The 17,143-nt window shown below is 40.8% G+C and overlaps 1 protein-coding gene across 3 annotated transcripts in view; it reads left to right on the top strand.

Moving 5' to 3' along the window:
* The first annotated feature begins 680 nt into the window (after positions 1-680).
* The window catches only part of LOC124285564 (SPRY domain-containing protein 3-like), a 34,472-nt gene continuing 18,009 nt past the window's right edge, over positions 681-17,143 (top strand). The window contains exons 1-11 of one of the 3 annotated variants that reach the window (XM_046721814.1): positions 681-908; positions 1,273-1,365; positions 1,570-1,655; positions 2,561-2,681; positions 4,002-4,122; positions 6,269-6,388; positions 6,572-6,654; positions 8,062-8,147; positions 8,693-8,813; positions 9,785-9,906; positions 13,392-13,514. In XM_046721814.1, coding sequence (XP_046577770.1) covers positions 1,292-1,365; positions 1,570-1,655; positions 2,561-2,681; positions 4,002-4,122; positions 6,269-6,388; positions 6,572-6,654; positions 8,062-8,147; positions 8,693-8,813; positions 9,785-9,842 — 870 coding nt within the window. In that variant the 5' untranslated portion in view covers positions 681-908; positions 1,273-1,291 and the 3' untranslated portion in view covers positions 9,843-9,906; positions 13,392-13,514. The other 2 variants (XM_046721815.1, XM_046721816.1) reach the window with 2 other exon arrangements.

Below are 17,143 nucleotides of genomic sequence, written 5' to 3'. Positions count from 1 at the left end.
CTAAATGTTCAAACAGTGTGGTTTTGATTATAGTATTAAAACGAAAAAAGAACTGTATCATAACAGAATGCTGGATTCAGGATGCCGTCCATATTCCCCATTGTTTCCTCTGTTAGAGCAATCCTTTTCACACTGAAACCATCTCCCATCTCACTGTGGAGTGATGTATCATAATTCGTTTACAGGGTTAGGATTTTTAAAATGTCATTTTGAATTAATCAAACATAGAAGTAAATGATCTTGAACTTGAATAAATCTTACATTTCACACTACCTGTGAGGCTTTTACGGAACGTAACTGCCAGGTGTATTATTTGAAACATGATTTATTATACGATTAATATGAAACAAATCTTTGGATAAATTCTAAAGGTTGCCTCACATACAATTATAATACTATCATCATTGCCAGTGAATATTATTATTTGTTTCAAAATTATAAAATATCAACCAATTCCTTTTGTAAATATATATGAAGTACGTCTAATAACTTTGTAATTTCTTATTTTGTATTTGTTATTTTCACTTCACAAACTCCGTGCAGTTTTCTATTAAAAAAATGCATGTATCACAAATAATACGCAAATAATGAAAATTCGATCAGATTCGATCTCAATAATATACTATGCTGTCATCGAAACAGGCATGTATATTTGTACTGGACGAGTTACTTCCCTTCAGTGTTTATCCTAATCACTGGTAACACCATCGCGCTCGTGACAGATCTGAATCACTGATGAAAAATACAAGTGTGGACTGATTTCATTTCCTGGTTCAGAGTCAGAGTAACCCCGCGACCACACAGACGTCATACATACTAAATGACGGAAGTGAAGGAAGTTCCCTTGGCGTAACCATTGAGCAATGTCGTACTTAGATGGGAGGTCAAGGTTCAAGGTCAATGTAAAGGTAGGCCTCTACAGGTTATCTCTCAGCAATGAATGCGCTTTCCGGCGCTGTCATACCCTACCCATGTCTGCTTGTCGATCTGCGTATCTAACCAGCCGTTTAAGAAAATAGTCAAGGTAATTTAAAAGCAAACCAGTTTGTAGTTGCAGACATCTGGAAGCTCTCAAGCTCCCCCTCTCTCTCCCTCCTCTCTCTCTCTCTCTCTCAGCGCGCCCCCGTGTGTGAGTGTGGGTGCGTGTGTGTGTGGGTGTTTTGTGTGTGTTTATTTGTATGGTTTTGTACACGTAATTGCGTCATGTGCTTTTTGTCTTTCTTACTTTCACTTTGTTACATGGGTTGTGATAAATGACTGTGTGCATTCAAGGATTGCTGTTAACTACAAAATGGCCGCACACAATGACTACCACTACCTTCACTGCCGGGAGATGGCAGTCGACCAACGGACGGGCGAGCTGCGGTATGTAATAAAGCAACCAACTTTCTATAAAATAAATAAATTTCATACCCACCTGTGGCTGAATGTAAATAGAGTCGCTAAGAGACAAGGTATGAAAGCATGTCTCTTTTTATTAAACATGACATGGACTTGACATATCTGTAATGTATTATTCATTTCTTGAATGGATAATGAGGTATATCAGAAACAAACATAACATTTCAGATACGAAACTTCCTCGCCAGACTTACCAGTTGCGCAGATCATTGGACCGAAGCCGTTATCTCGAGACTGTCACAGTTTTTCAATAGGTAATATAAATGTTTACGTTGTTCATTTGTAATTTTGTGCATGAAATCGTCTGTAAATACCGGGTACAACAGTCGGTACGGGACACCCTATTGAACTGTAACATATCTCAGCCATTAGACCCGCTGTCGTAATATCTGACATACGGCTATACTACCATCCATCCAATCTTCCCGGGGCGGTGGGGTAGTCTAGTGGTTAAAGCGTTCGCTCGTCACGCCGAAGACCCGGGTTCGATTCCCCACATGGGTACAATGTGTGAAGCCCATTTCTGGTGTCCCCCGCCGTGATGTTGCTGGAATATTGCTAAAACCGGCGTAAAACCAAACTCAGTCAGTCAGCCAATCTTCCCGGTTGTATGATGGTTGTCAGTGCTTGGTGTGAATGGAGATAACTACGCGAACCTGGCCTGTAAGATACATTACTGTTATATTTGTTTGTTGTTTAACGCCGTACTCAGCAATATTCCAGCTATGTGGCGGCGGTCTGTAAATAATCGAGTCTGGACCAGATAACCCAGTGACAAACATCATGAGCATCGATCTACGCAATTGGGATACAATGACATGATGTGTCAACCAAGTCAGCGGGCCTGACCACCCGATCCCGTTAGTCGCCTCTTACTTCTTGTTGCTGTTGTTGTTTAACGCCGCACTCAGCAATATTGCAGCTATATGACGGCCTTACTACAAGCATGGGTTGATGTTCAAGGGCGAGTGCTAACCGGATCTTTGTGGGTGTATTGGTTAAGTTATTATTGAATGCTGCGTATAACCACCTTGTATCGCGAAAACGTAAAATATTACACTGTACAATCGTAAAACCTCTGTGAATTACTTGATATTCTGTGATCTAACACGTTTCATTCACCAGTCATCCCTGATCGATATGTGATATTCCACTTCAGAGATAGCCCATCCCGGCATGCATTCCTACATAGCTATCGGTGTGTGTAACAGACACTACCCCGCCCACAGACAGCCAGGGTGGAAGGCCAACTCCGTGGGGTACCATGCAGATGACGGAGGGTGAGGACATAACATAAAACATTCATACAGTAAATTGGCCACTAACGGCAAATATATATTCTAACAATACCCATGAGTGACAGCCGTGGGTACATGCCAACAGTATCATGTTGCGTGGGGTTTAAAGAGCATGCTTCGTAGCATGTGGATTGAATTGAGGTTAGCTTTACGCCGCTTTTAGCACTATTCCAGCAATATCAAAGCGAGGGACACCAGAAATGGGATATCGAACCTTTTGCCACTAGGCTACCCCACCGCTCGCGTAGCATGTTGAGGTAACAGTCAGAGGCCCAGATAAGCTGCGTATCCGGTTAAATTTCCAATTACGCATTGAAAAATAATTGTTGCGTACCAATTACGCATTTAAAATGTTAGATACACAAACAGTTTAAAACAAATGCGTACGGAATATATTTATAAAAATCGCTTGCGTAATGAAAAAGACATCGATTGCTTTCAAGTTGTACTGTTAGTATGGGACTAGTGTTGTACTGTCAGTATTGGATAAGTGATTTTTTAATGAAATCATTTCCATTATATTAAAGTTGGTTTTGATTAGTTTACTAACACACAAGGAAGCATTCACAATGACACTGATTCTGAAACACAATAAATCGTGAAATGATTGTTCGCGCTTAGTTACCTAGTATTTATTAGTAGGTCAAAATTATTATTTATAAACAGTATATACGTATCCGTGTACGTGGTTTTCGTCATAGTATTCAACCTCTCCGAAAATCCATAAACATCCGCGATCCTTCATGGCCTCTCTCTGCCATTGAGCCGAGAGTGCTTAGGTTACTGTAATATTGTTCAAAACTGACTCACGGCATTATGGGGAAAGCCCTCTCGAGCAAGCACCTCGATAATAGTTAACGGATAAGCAAAGAAAGTTACTATGGCAACTAGCCGGAGTCCACGGTGCATTGGTTACTGGTTGTAAACAGGTGTTCCGCCCACTTTGTTTCAGGAGTAGGGGTGGGAGCGGGCTTGGGTTGAGACCGAAAAAATACCGTTAAAACTGCAGGAATACTTCAACGTGTATGTTAGCCAGACCCGTATGGCCTCATCAAAGAACGGTGGAACTCTAACTTTTGGTTGTGGCATTAAATAATGACTTAGTAACGCATATTACAGTGAGTGAGTGAATTTGATTTTATGCCGCCTTAAGCACTCTTCCAGCAAAGTCACAGCGGGGGACACCACAAATGGGCTTCACACATTGTACCCATGTGTGGAATCGAAACCCAATGGTAATGACTAGCTGATTCAGCAAACGTATATCAAAGTATCGCTTCACCTTTTCATTTTGCTTTTCAGTATTTATTTCGCGACTGGATCACCCATAAACAAATTTGGCAGGGTCGGAGTTGGTGAAATGATGGGCTGCAGTTTGAATTTCCAAAACAACAAACTCACATTCTTTAGAAATGGAAACGCGGTATGTGATTCGACATGTTATATTACATAAGTTAGACATCGATGCGTTGGTTTTAGTCTGTTAACGATATATTTAAATGGAATACATATGTATTATATATACAATGATGGCATTTTGTTTGAAATGAAATTTGTAATTAATAATGATTTGTATGACGGTATCGAAATGTTTAAAAAAATGCGCGTTTTTGTATATAATTATATGTAATATGATATATACCGATCATGACGTATAACTTCTTAGCATGCAGCAATCAGACATAATCTCTCTGAAAGTGACGCTTCAGCTGACAACCCTTGAAGGTTCGAGTTAGAATATTGATCTTCAGTAACCCATGCTTGTAAGAGGCGACTAACGGGATCGTGGAGTCAGGCTCGTCGTCCTGTCATGTCATGTCATGTCATGTCATGTCATCGGTTCCCAGTTGCGCAGATCGATGCTCATGCTGTTTGATCACTGGATTGTCTGGCCGAGACTCGATTATTTACAGACCGCCGCCATATAGCTGGAATATTGCTGAGTGCGGCGTAAAACTAAACTCACTCATTCACTCGCCTCAGTTGACAATTGATATTCGTTAACATGTGTTCATGGTATCTCTCACGTTTATTCGTGAACACAGATTGAGGCATATTTAGACTGACTGAATTCCAGCAATATATAGCGGCGGGGGACACCAGAAATGGGTTTCACACAATGAACCCATGTGGGGATTCGAACCCGGGTCTTCGGCGTGACGAGCGAACGCTTTAACCACTAGACTACCCCACCGCCCCGAATATTTAGACGTGGCTGTGTGATGATTGCAGGGAAGTTTCTGATAAATGTTTACTGTCTCAGTTATTATTGGGAAGATCATGATTTTTAAAGAACACTCCATTGAACTTAATAGTTAAGTTTCCGGAGTACGAGTTGATTTTGATGGGTCTCTTGCTGAACGTATAGCCTTTCTGATTCTCTTTCTTCTACATACGTTTTTGAATATGCCTCACAAAATACTTTCATCGAATTTTTATATAATACAGGGCTCCAGATAATTTTTCGACTTCAAGAGTACGTACTCCTTATTTTTTCAATACAGGAGTACTGGAAAACCTTAGAGGACATTTAGAGTCCTGAATGGAATTTAATGGAGTATAAGTATTCTTGTGTTTTGTTTCATATATGCACCACAACATTGAAATTCTTGTGTAAACAGGTCAATAAACAATAAAACAATACTTTTTCAGATAAATACATCTGTAAATGATTCTAAGACCGTACACCATTGCTGTGATGCGTATCTGCTACGTTTTCTAAATTATTTCCTTCCGTATCGTGAATATTTTTTAGCCGTACATACGCCGATACGGCCCTTATCAGGAGCCCTGTATAATACATATTCTTTGAAACGTTGGTTGGATTTCATCAATTTTGATACGGTCATACAAATCATTAATATTATTTACTGCTGAAAGGAGAATTAATAAAGCCATACTCACTCACTTAACGTTATGTTTAACAAAGAGGGTCAGGGGACCATGGCTTGTGTTCTGAGATAAGGACCTCTTACTGAGTTGATTTAACGATTTGTCAGCAGCAGCCTGGTGTTTGAGTAAAACATATAAGTAATGAAGGTTTCAAATCAACAACAAGGGTATAAAGATAAATTAGTTACATAATATTAAGTGAGTGAGTGAGTGAGTTATTATTTAGCGTCACATCGGCAATATTGCGGCCATATCGTGACGAGAACAATCTAGTATATATCAATATGAAAAGCAAGAAAGTTGGAACATAAAAACCTGTCATCGAAGGAAAGTAAAAAATATATCACAGCTGTATAAATTTAAAACTAGTACGCTATCATGAAATTAAATCACTATAGACAGTACAAAATATAAACGGGCTATAGATCACCAACAACCGAAGGTAGATCACCATACTAGAGACAATGGGGACTTACAGTGCCTTTTTGCATACCTGCTGGATTTACACCATCCCCTCAGCCACTGGTGATTGTAGGAAAATTTAACCGAAACTTAAAATAACAAAAATGGTACGTTTAAAACATTTTGGTATGTTTAAATTTTACTTTGAAATTTTGGGGTCTTACGTACCCTCTCAAGGACATGATATTAATAATGTGTTCCTACTGTGTCTTCAGATCTACACGTCCCCTTCCCTGTCCGTCCCTCCAGGTGGGTTCTACCCAGTTGTGGGCCTCCACTCACACGGCGAGAGGGTCACCCTCCTGGAACGAGAACCATGGACTCCAAATGTCAAGGTAGGTGATACTGTATGATACTATATACTTCACTACACATCAAACCGGTATGTCTCATTGAATAAACGAATTTTGTATATTTCGTCAGTTTCAGCACTTTGTTGTCGACAATGAACATACCATATCACTGTCTTGCATGTCTAAACTAGGCTGACCTCTATGACAGTAGTTGCCTTCTTTCAGTCTGTCCCAGAGTCAGAAGACGTGGTGTACCATTCCTTGTTCTGCCGAGAGGCACGGGTATCTCATTCATCAGGGACTGTCAGGTAGGCGTGTTACCCATTTCATTTTTCATCACCATCACATACACCACCGGAACTCCTGTCCTTCTGACTTTACCGACACATTTAGCAGAGGTGTATGCCCCATCTGGCTTTATCAACACATTAAACAGAGGTGCATGTCACTTCTACTTTACAGACACATTGAAGAGAAGCGCGTGTCACTTCTGGCTTTACCGACACATTTTAACAGAAGCGCATGTTCCTTCAGACTTTCCATACACATTTAACAGAGGTGCATGTACCTTCAGACTTTCAATACACATTTAACAGAGGTGCATGTCACTTCTTGCTTCACCAACACATTTAACAGTGGTGCATGTACCTCCAGACTTTATTACACATTCAACAGAGGTGCAGGTCACTTTTGGCTTCACCAACACATTTTAACAGAGGTGCATGTACCTTCAGACTTTCCATACACATTTAACAGAGGTGCATGTCACTTCTTGCTTCACCAACACATTTAACAGAGGTGCATGTCACTTCTACTTTATAGACACATTTAACAGAGGTGCATGTCACTTCTGGCTTCACCAACACCTTTAACAGAGGTGCATGTCACTTCTACCTTATAGACACATTTAACAGAGAGGCATGTCACTTCTGGCTTCACCAACACATTTAACAGAAGCACATGTCACTGCTAGCTTTACCGACACTAGATGCATGTCCCTTCTCACTTTAACGACACATTTAACAGAGGCGCATGTCGCTTTTGACTTTACCGAGGCGTGTGATAAAGGTGTTCAAACTGGCATTAACATACCTTTAAATTTATGGTGACTTATTTGGACTTATGTGTCAGTGTAAACATTTGCATTACTTTACACTAAACCCGGTTGATGCATGCCCCTTTGGGACTTGAGAAAAGTCCATGTAAATCGATCCCTTGTGTAGATACTACTACACAATCAGGGGTGGAATTAACCCATTGCCCGACGTCCGAGTCCAGTTTTTTTGTCTGTCGGGCAAGCAAATTTGTATATCAAACTGTTCCGGTGTCCAGTTGACTTTCCAATGCTAATTAAGTTGTTTATTTAAAAAATCAACAGGAAAAGGGCCAGTACAGTGGAAAAATTATCAGGGCAAGTGAGTTTACATGTGCCACTGTACCGGAGTACACTAGCAATTTCAAAGTTATTTCCACCCCTGCACAAGTGTACGATACCAATATACTCATGCCAATAATGGTTGTTACCCCCTCCCCACCCCAACCCCCACCCACTCACCCCACACCCCCTCTCCAATTAAAACATTGAAGGGGGTGACAACCATTATTGGTATGAGTATAGTTATCAACATTATTATAAACAAGTAATACGTCACCGAATTTATTGAGTGATGTATAAATGTTAGCAATATCATTTTTCACAGATGTATTTTTTCCAGCTACGATTCCATGTCGCCAGATCTCCCCGTTGGTCAGTTTGTGTCCGAGTGTCCACTCTCACCGATCTGTAACAGGTTTTCAATCGGTAAGTTCAGTCTGCCCACCTAATCTGTACACAAATATATTGAACATTCAGGTGAACATTATTTACAAAAGATCTAGTTTTGAGTACCACTAAATCATAATTCATTCTTCTTTTGAAATGTGTTATTGCCTACATGGATGGTGTTGGCCACCATATGAATGCACTACTAAAATATTTAGGACCATCCTTTAATTTGTGATGACACTGAGTTTAGTATCATGAACCCTCAACTCGCCTTTCCGTGGTATATGTTGCTGTCCACGTGAACTGCTATAGTATATACCTGGGCCCCGTTCCTCAAAGCGATCGTAGCGCTACGACAGTCGTAAGTCTATGTTAAAGTATGGGAGTTACGATCACCTAAGCGCTACGATCGCTTTGAGGAACGGGGCCAGTACGTTTATTCTACATATGATGGAATTGCGCATGAACACGAAACAGTTGATCCTCATGCCGAATATGATGTTTTAAATAAACGCCGATAGTATAGATAGAGATACGCTTTGTGATTTTCGTATATCAATATCATTGTTGCTCTCGCTCAGAAATTGCCAAGCAAGGACAGTCGTGCTGTATCTCTATCGGAGTGTGTCACCGCCGTTACCCTGGCAACAGACAACCAGGATGGCTGCCCAACTCAATAGGGTATCATGCGGACGACGGAGGGTACTGTACCATTAACAAATTGACCTTTTCCTTATCAAATTTAACCCATGTGTTTACTTAACCAGATTCTATACATTACGGAAATGAATTTCCCTGCAACACCACCTCGGAATCCACAAATGTGTTGATAATAAAGTACACGTTTCGTCATTTCTGATGGGTCGATTCGGGACACGTTGTCATGTTGAGTGAGTGAGTTACAATTTAGTCACAGCAGCAATATTTCAGTCATATCGTGACTAAAACAGGGAATATGTTAAGCATAGTTAACAACAGAGTATAAAATCTGTCAACAAAGGGCCGTAAAACAACTGGAATGTCACAATTTGAGATATTAAAACTAGCATTTATCTTAAAATTATATGACTATTTTGGACAATACAATATAAAAAAGGGGCAATTAATCGCCAACGACTAAACGTAGATCACCAAACTAGGGACCATGGGGACTTACAGTACCTTTGCTGCCTTTGTCATGTTGATGATAAAAGTGATAATTATAATAGAGGTTGTCATCAAATCCAACAGGACATGGTACGTTTGTGAAATACAAGCTTTTTCGTTCTGTTAGTGTGTCTCATGGTTCCTCGAAGTACCTCCTTGTACCACAGTATTATTCCTTTCGCCTGCCCTTCCCGCAAAGAAGGGGTGCTGTAGTAGCCTAGTGGTTAAAGCGTTCGCTCGTCACGCCGAAGATCCAGGCCGTGATATTACTGGAATATTGCTAAAAGCGGCGCAAACTAAACTCATTCACTCTTGCAAACCAGTTTAAGTCGGGCTATTTCTTATCATAATTATATATTTGCAGAGACTAACTATCATTGTGTGCGTGCGTGCGTGTGCGTGTGTGCGTGCGTACGTGTGTTAGACCACCTGTGTTAACTGAACGTATCGAGAACATTTCATTGTTCCCCATACATCAACGACAGGCCGTTATTGACATGTAGTGACTTATTTCATCTCTACCACAGGATCTTCCACGGAAGAGGGCACCCATCTGCTCAAGGCCCCCCGAGCCAGAGCAGGTGACACAATGTCCTGTGAAGTGGACTTCCGCAACAACACCGTCATATTCTGTCGGAACGACGCCGTGGTAGGTCATCCGGCTACATCGCATACATCATGCACTTTACATTTGTTTACGCAGCAGTATTCGCGGCCTCGCTCTCTTGCTGATTGAGGGTGTAGATTAAAAACGCATAAAATGGATGGCTTTAGGTTTTGCGGCTGTATTTCTGTACATTCATTTCGAAATAATTTCACCAAACTCAGCAAATAGTTGTTATTTACAATTTAAATAACGTTCCAGCATTGTAACACATACTTCAGAGGATCGAGCTAATATTTTCCGTCATGCCCACTCTCGTGGCCTGCCGAGAAATCACTCAGAACACACCATAGGTAACTTGCCTATCTGACATTGTCAGGTTTTTTAAAATAACCCGATATCTCTCCGAATGTATTGGGTAAGGGAAGTAACTCGTACGTTTATGTCGTCTGTTACAACATTGACACTACTGGTAGATACATGTACTCAACTTGTCCAGTAGTAAACAAACATTTGAAATTCGTCGGCGTTGTCGCAGAGATGAAGTTGTTTTAACTTGCCTCAGGCTAGGACATTGTAGATTGAAGGCATATACATGTAGACGTATTTTAGATAAAGACCTATCTCCTCTGTGTGAACGCTGTAACTTACACTGCCCAGAAACAGTTCAGTACTATCTCATCGACTGTTCATGAAAACCCACGTAAGGCTCTGTGCTTAACAAAACCAAAAACATTTTTACAATGAACACAATACTTGGCGATAATTTAATGTGTTGCATACAAAGAGCTGTGTTAGACTTCCTCTTTAAAACTGGGAAGTATGACATAATTTAACTGAACATAAATATAACACTTTGTTAATTAAGTGTTGGGCGCATATAGGCCTTTTGAGGCCCAAGGGCGCCCTAAAACCTTATCTACCTACCTACCTACCTACCTACCTCGTCTGTTAAAATTTTATGAACTCTCTAAAACTACAGACATATTCTATTCTACCATGACTTCAGTAAACACTGGATTGTGATTGGTTAATTAAAGTCATTCAGAGGTATATAATCACGTTATACAGGTCTCTGTTTTCCGTGCGCAATCATACATGGTTTACGGTAATGAACTATTTTTGTCTGCCCACCAACATGGCGGACACCAAACAACCTACCGATGCATCGATAAATTACGGCGATTTTACTGTCGGAAATTACACATATATCTTTACAGATGGATTTAGCGATGACGGGCTCGACTCACTACTTGCGTAAATCACAGCAATAGGTGTGTATACATACAAAAGTACTTCGAAAGCATGGAAACAAATATTCAGTCGAACAAGATCAAAACATCGTGTGCTTTCCGAATAAAAATTCAGCAAAAACAAGTAGATGTTTATGTTGATTCTATGTTATGTCAGAATAGATCCAGCAATAGACTGCTACATGATTTCCGTGTTAAATTTATTATCACCTTTCGTCAACGATATCGCCACTGATCTTGATCCGGTAACGGAGATTGCATTAACATCGAACGCCGAAGAAATTCTAACGCCTTCCGTCCACATGAATAAACAGTTGGGTTATCAATTCAAACAAAATGATGTTTTGAAATTTGAACTGTTTAAAATTTAGCGGTAGTAAAACACAATTACATATTTTTTTTCTAAAAGTATAATATCGTTGAAAAAGTAATTTAGCTTAGTCATGATCCCTCTTATCCATTACACTGCTTGATCTAAAGTATAATTAATTACCTTACCGTGTTTATGCCAGAGGTACACCCTCATGTCCTGATCCATCCTTTCGGAAATATCACCACAAATCTTCTTTGTCAACAGACTCGCGAACATGCCAGCGAATTCACTACACTTTGAAGCTACTAGGTCACAAAACACTTTCCAAAATGTAGAAAATAATATCCGTAGAATCGAATTTGAGCACAAAGTACACACATGAGTGTGTAAGAGTCACCACAGCTGTCGCACGCAGACGTAGAGGTGCGTGAAATCGTCAAGTTGACAGGGCGCAAAATTCAACAGTATCTAAATTCGGTACAACACGGACTTCTCGTTACAGCAAAAGCGCCTCTACTCTTAAATTTTGTACCAGTAATTAGATATCAAAGACTATCTCAGTCATACAATCAGGTTAACCTTGCTCTGCTGTCGCATCTTTCCAAATTTGCACGTAAATGTAAACAATGACTTCCGAGAAAAGGTCAAGGCCATGAGGTTGCTGCCATTATTCTGGTGGGGTAAGGGTCTACGTTGGAATTTTCAAATGTGAACCAAGCTTTTAAAACTTATTTGATATATGTTTTCCAACTTATCAGTTAATGATTGGTGATTGATGCATTGAAAAAACAAAACGTGATTTGTTATTACTGAATCCGGAGTTTGTTAGTCATTGACGGTTTGCCACCAATCACCCCGTTTCGGGCGATACCACTTGAGATTGGAATGCGAGGCCGCTTCACGTATTGACTCGTAACCAAAGACAGAGCTCCACCTGAAATTGTCCATAAAATTGTCATGGTAGAATAGAGATAAACCTACTGTGTTGGAAAATCAGAGGTATATAACGAAATTATCCTAATTATCGTACCTTCATGTAAAATACTTTAATTTCATTGGTCAATGACGCTTTAACAAAGTTTCCGTGTCACCCCTCCTAGGAGGGTGACAACAGGAAAAAATATTACCCGCTGCCACGGTAACCGTCAAACTCTCCGCCGAGAAGCTGTATCGCTAACAATCGTATGACGTCATAATATGCCGCATGCTGTGTCCGGAGTTTGAAAACCGTTCGATTGTCTGTTTGTGAGTTCAGCATGTAGACATTTATTTCACCGACTTTCACTAGTTTATTTAAACTATTTTATACATTGATTCCGTTGCACAGTCAACTTAAACACAATTAACCAATTTTATTGAAGTTATTAAGATTGTCAGAATATGTTTCGCTGATTTTAAAATTCCAGTCGAGAGGCAGACGCCATTTTGTTTACATGTCATTTGGTCGGTAGCGATCTTCCAAATAAACTAATATATTTTGTACATATAACATGGCGGTAAGATAAATACGTTGTATGCTTCTCCCTCGGGTAATACGGTCTGATGTACGCCTGTTTGTAGCAGTGACATCGCTCGCCTATCGGCTACCGGCTTGGGTAACACTGCTACAAAGAGGCGTACATCAGACCGTATTACCCTCGAGAGAAGCATACAGCTTATAGAATTTCAGACCTGTATGAGTGAATGTCGGTAATATAAATTCGCAGTCTACCGATCTCACGGCGTGAGAGCTATAGGGTTTTGCAACTGTATATATAATAACAATCAGATTTCCATTGTTTTGCGTCGGATGTATGATATACTTCCTGGTTTGAGGCCCATCACGTTATCTGGTTTGGTCATAGATTTGAGGTCAAGTCTATTCTTCTGCCCTTCACACGAACATCTTCGTTAGTGTACGTGTATCCGCTCTCTTTGTGTAACCTGTGTCTGCTGTGTCTGACCTGTGTCTGCTGTGTCTGCAGGTGTACAGGAGCCCCGCCCTCAGGATCCCACAAGGAGGGTTCCACGCAGCAGTAGGTCTCCACTCACACGGCGAGTCCATCTGTCTACTGGAGATGGAGCCGTGGAGATCTGCGTCCGACCAGGTACTGTATTCACGGTGTACATATCTTATTATTCATATGCATTTTAATAGGGAATGACAAATCCTAAGCATCTGTTAGCGGCTGTAGACTTCCGCCGCCTTAACTGAAATGTGGTAATGTGCCAGCCTGGTTGCCGGAGTCTGCTGCGCTGACGCTTCCACACCAGTGAAGCGTTAGCGCAGCAGACCCCGGAAACCAGGCTGGTAGTGTGCATCAAGCCCATCCTGGTTCCCGGGCCTCTCATTAGTCTGAGAGGCCCGGAACCAGGATGATCCCAGCCATGTGTCCTCACGCACTCAGTCGTATCTACACTGAACAATCAACTTCCTTCGATAAGATCTGTCACAAGGAACAAGGAAAGATTTTACTGAAAACGCCTCACATTGTTTGATCAGTTCTATTCGTAGCATCTGTCCCAGCGTAGGTTTGTACCGACTGCTTGCAAATAATACGTCTGAGCCAAGTTGGATATAAACAAACGTAGATTAAGTCCCTTCTAACTATCGATTATTTATAGCAACACCCAACCTTGGAAATCTTGAAATATTGCTAAAAGTGCCGTAAAATCACAGTAACATTATTTACAATACCATCGTATTATGTTTGTAGTCATTTTCATGAACACATTGACTGAACATAAAAGGTGCATTAAGCTGCTATTAAACAATTAGCATGTATATCAACGTTTATGTTAAAATGTATACTCATTCTCTATAGACCCGTGAAGATCCGGGGTAGAATAGATCTTCAGCAACCCATGCTTGCTACAAAAGGCGACTATGCTTGTCGTAAGAGGCGACTAACGGGATCGGGTGGTCAGCCTAGCTGACTTGGTTGACACATGTCATCGGTTCCCAATTGCGCACATCGATGCTCATGCTGTTGATCACTGGATTATCTGGCCCAGACTCGATTTTTTACAGACCGCCGCCATAGCTGGAATATTGCTGAGTGCGGCGTAAAACTAAACTCACTCACGCACTCATTCTCTACAAGTCTCTCTTCATATAATACTCGCTGTTACAAGTACTAACACATTGTTTCAGTATTTACCACCGCCTGTCCAAGAGCAGTATCATTATTCTGTGTGCAGGGATGCGGTATTAAATCAAGCCAGAGGTATTTTGAGGTGAGGATAGCCAAGATCGCGAAACCTACATGTATGCATTCCACAACAGGGTGCCGTTGTACAAAGCGATCTTAGCGCTAAGGTGACCGTAACTCCCATACTTTAACACTGACTTAAGGTAGCCTTAGCGCTAAGGTTGTTTTGAACAACGGCACCCTTGACCGTAAGTGTAAAAACGTCCATATTGACCATTCCAGCGAAATCTGCTGCTGTTTCTGAAGCTTGTCAGAGGCAGTTCGTGTTTCAATCTCAACCATCACGATATCAAATATTGTTGAAATTCAAAGTACTTTGTTGTGTTTTCTGATAGGAGATTGTTATTACAGCCGTTAAGCCATTTAGAAAGTGGTCAATTGTGTAATTATAGCTTTTGGCGTGGGAGTCGTGCCAATTTACACTTATCAGAGGGGTACACAAAGTCCGCAGTCTAGACTACCAGATGTCTGACTTCCATTTTTGTGGGTTAGGTGCCTGAATACGACTAATTTTGTATGGGTAGTTTATATATACTGAACATCATTGACAACGCACCAGTCTAAAATTGTACATATTTTCATCAAGATGGATTTCAGCATGACAATGATCAATGAATATAACTAACATGAAGTCGAAGGGCATGTCCAGTTGAAAAAATGCTTTAGAAACAAATTCCTGTCCACAGTATGACTCTTAATTCCAAAATGCATCGACATGCATTCACGCCATAAAAAAGCTCGAATTTCATTCTGAAATCATACTGACTGTGACACTAAAAGCAGGTGTATGAGAACCGATTCTCATTGCTTCACTAACGATTGTGAAACGAGGACAACTAGAGATGCCGAGGTTAACACCTCACGAAAGAGAACTTGCACTATGCATGATTCAGGTTGGCACCAGCAGCAGGGATATTGCTCGACAACTTGGACTTGGCCACTCCACCATCGTTAGGCTTCATAGACGACATCAGTAGATAGGCAGCACCCGTGACCTTCAATGATCTTGGCAACAACGTGTTACGACGGTCCATCAGGATCGCCATATTGACCTTATCCATATCAGTGATTGAACACTGCCGACTGCCAGGACGGCTGCACTAGTTCAAGGTTGACGTGGGGGGTCATCAGCACTGACTCCATGCGACGCCGTCTACACGCTACAGGGCTCCATGTTCGACGTCTTTACGTTGGACCAATTCTGACTGACAGAATGAGTATACAATGGGCTAGCAGGCATTTTCTGTAATGGTGACAACAATGGCATGGTGTGGTAGTCACTGACGAGTCACGTCATCATCTACATAATGCTGACGGCCGATTACGTGTTTGGCGTAGACGTGGGGAACGTTATGCTCATGAGTGTGTGGTTCAGACAGACCTTTGGGTGGTGGGAGTGTCATGGTCTGGGGTGAAATAAACTACAATCACCGGACTGCCTTCATGTCTGTCAAGGGAGAGTTAATGCCCATTATTACTGTGAGCAGATTCTTCAGAATCACATCGTATCTGTCTTCAATCACCACCAAGATGTCCATACTTTTCAACGGGATAGCGTACGGGCACACACAACACGACTTTCCATGCAGTATCTGGCCCAGCAGCACATCCAGGTTATTCATTGGCCAGCACAGTCGCCAGATGTATCCCCCCATGGAGCACTTTTGGGACGAAATTGGTCAAAGTCTTTCGCGGCGACAACAGATTTGAAACATCCGGGAACTTGAGGCTGCACTACTGCAGAAGTGGAATGCCATCCCCAAGAACTCTATTCGGACGCTTATTGACTCAATGAGGAGACGTTGAACTGCGATGTTGACTTTTATATTTGACCCCACGTGTGTTTGATCCTTTCTGACTGTGGAACATTTCAATGAATGAGCGTCTTTTCTGTGTTGTTGTTTTTGCCAATCAATCTTTATTCATACTGAAGGCCACGGGCCCATAGTATACAAGAACATAGCACACAATATCATAGAAAAAAATTAAAAAAGTCAAATCGCAATATGTCATATCGCATCAAAATGTATCACATCATATAACATCGCATTACACATACTTTGTCGTATCACATCATATCATAACACCCCATATTACCTCATGTCATAGCATACCATGTATCATATCATATCATCATATCGCACCACATCATACCATATCTTAACAAATAACAATATGAGTACATACATTCTATGAATTATTATGTTTATTTCTTAGAGACAATGCTTGATAGATAAAGGTTGACAATTTACAGATAAGAACATTGTCATCAGTACTCATTAACAAAGAAAATTTCACCCTATCGGGATATACAGAATAATATCTTGGGACATTTTTTTTCTTAACTCACAATATAATGGGCAAATTAAGAGGAAGTGATATTCATCTTCTACACAATTAAGATCACAAAATGTACAAATTCTATTTTCCCTCTCTATTTTATGATATCTCCCTGTTTCGATTGCCAAGTCATGTGAGGAACACCTAAACCGAGCAAAAGCCGAGAGAAATTTCTTGATATTTAG

This window comes from Haliotis rubra, unplaced genomic scaffold (genome assembly GCF_003918875.1).
Source record: "Haliotis rubra isolate DU_JTF1 unplaced genomic scaffold, ASM391887v1 Scf362, whole genome shotgun sequence".
Lineage (NCBI taxonomy): Eukaryota > Metazoa > Mollusca > Gastropoda > Lepetellida > Haliotidae > Haliotis > Haliotis rubra.
Note: the sequence above shows the minus strand (reverse complement) of the source record. Positions and strands in the feature narration are given on the sequence as shown.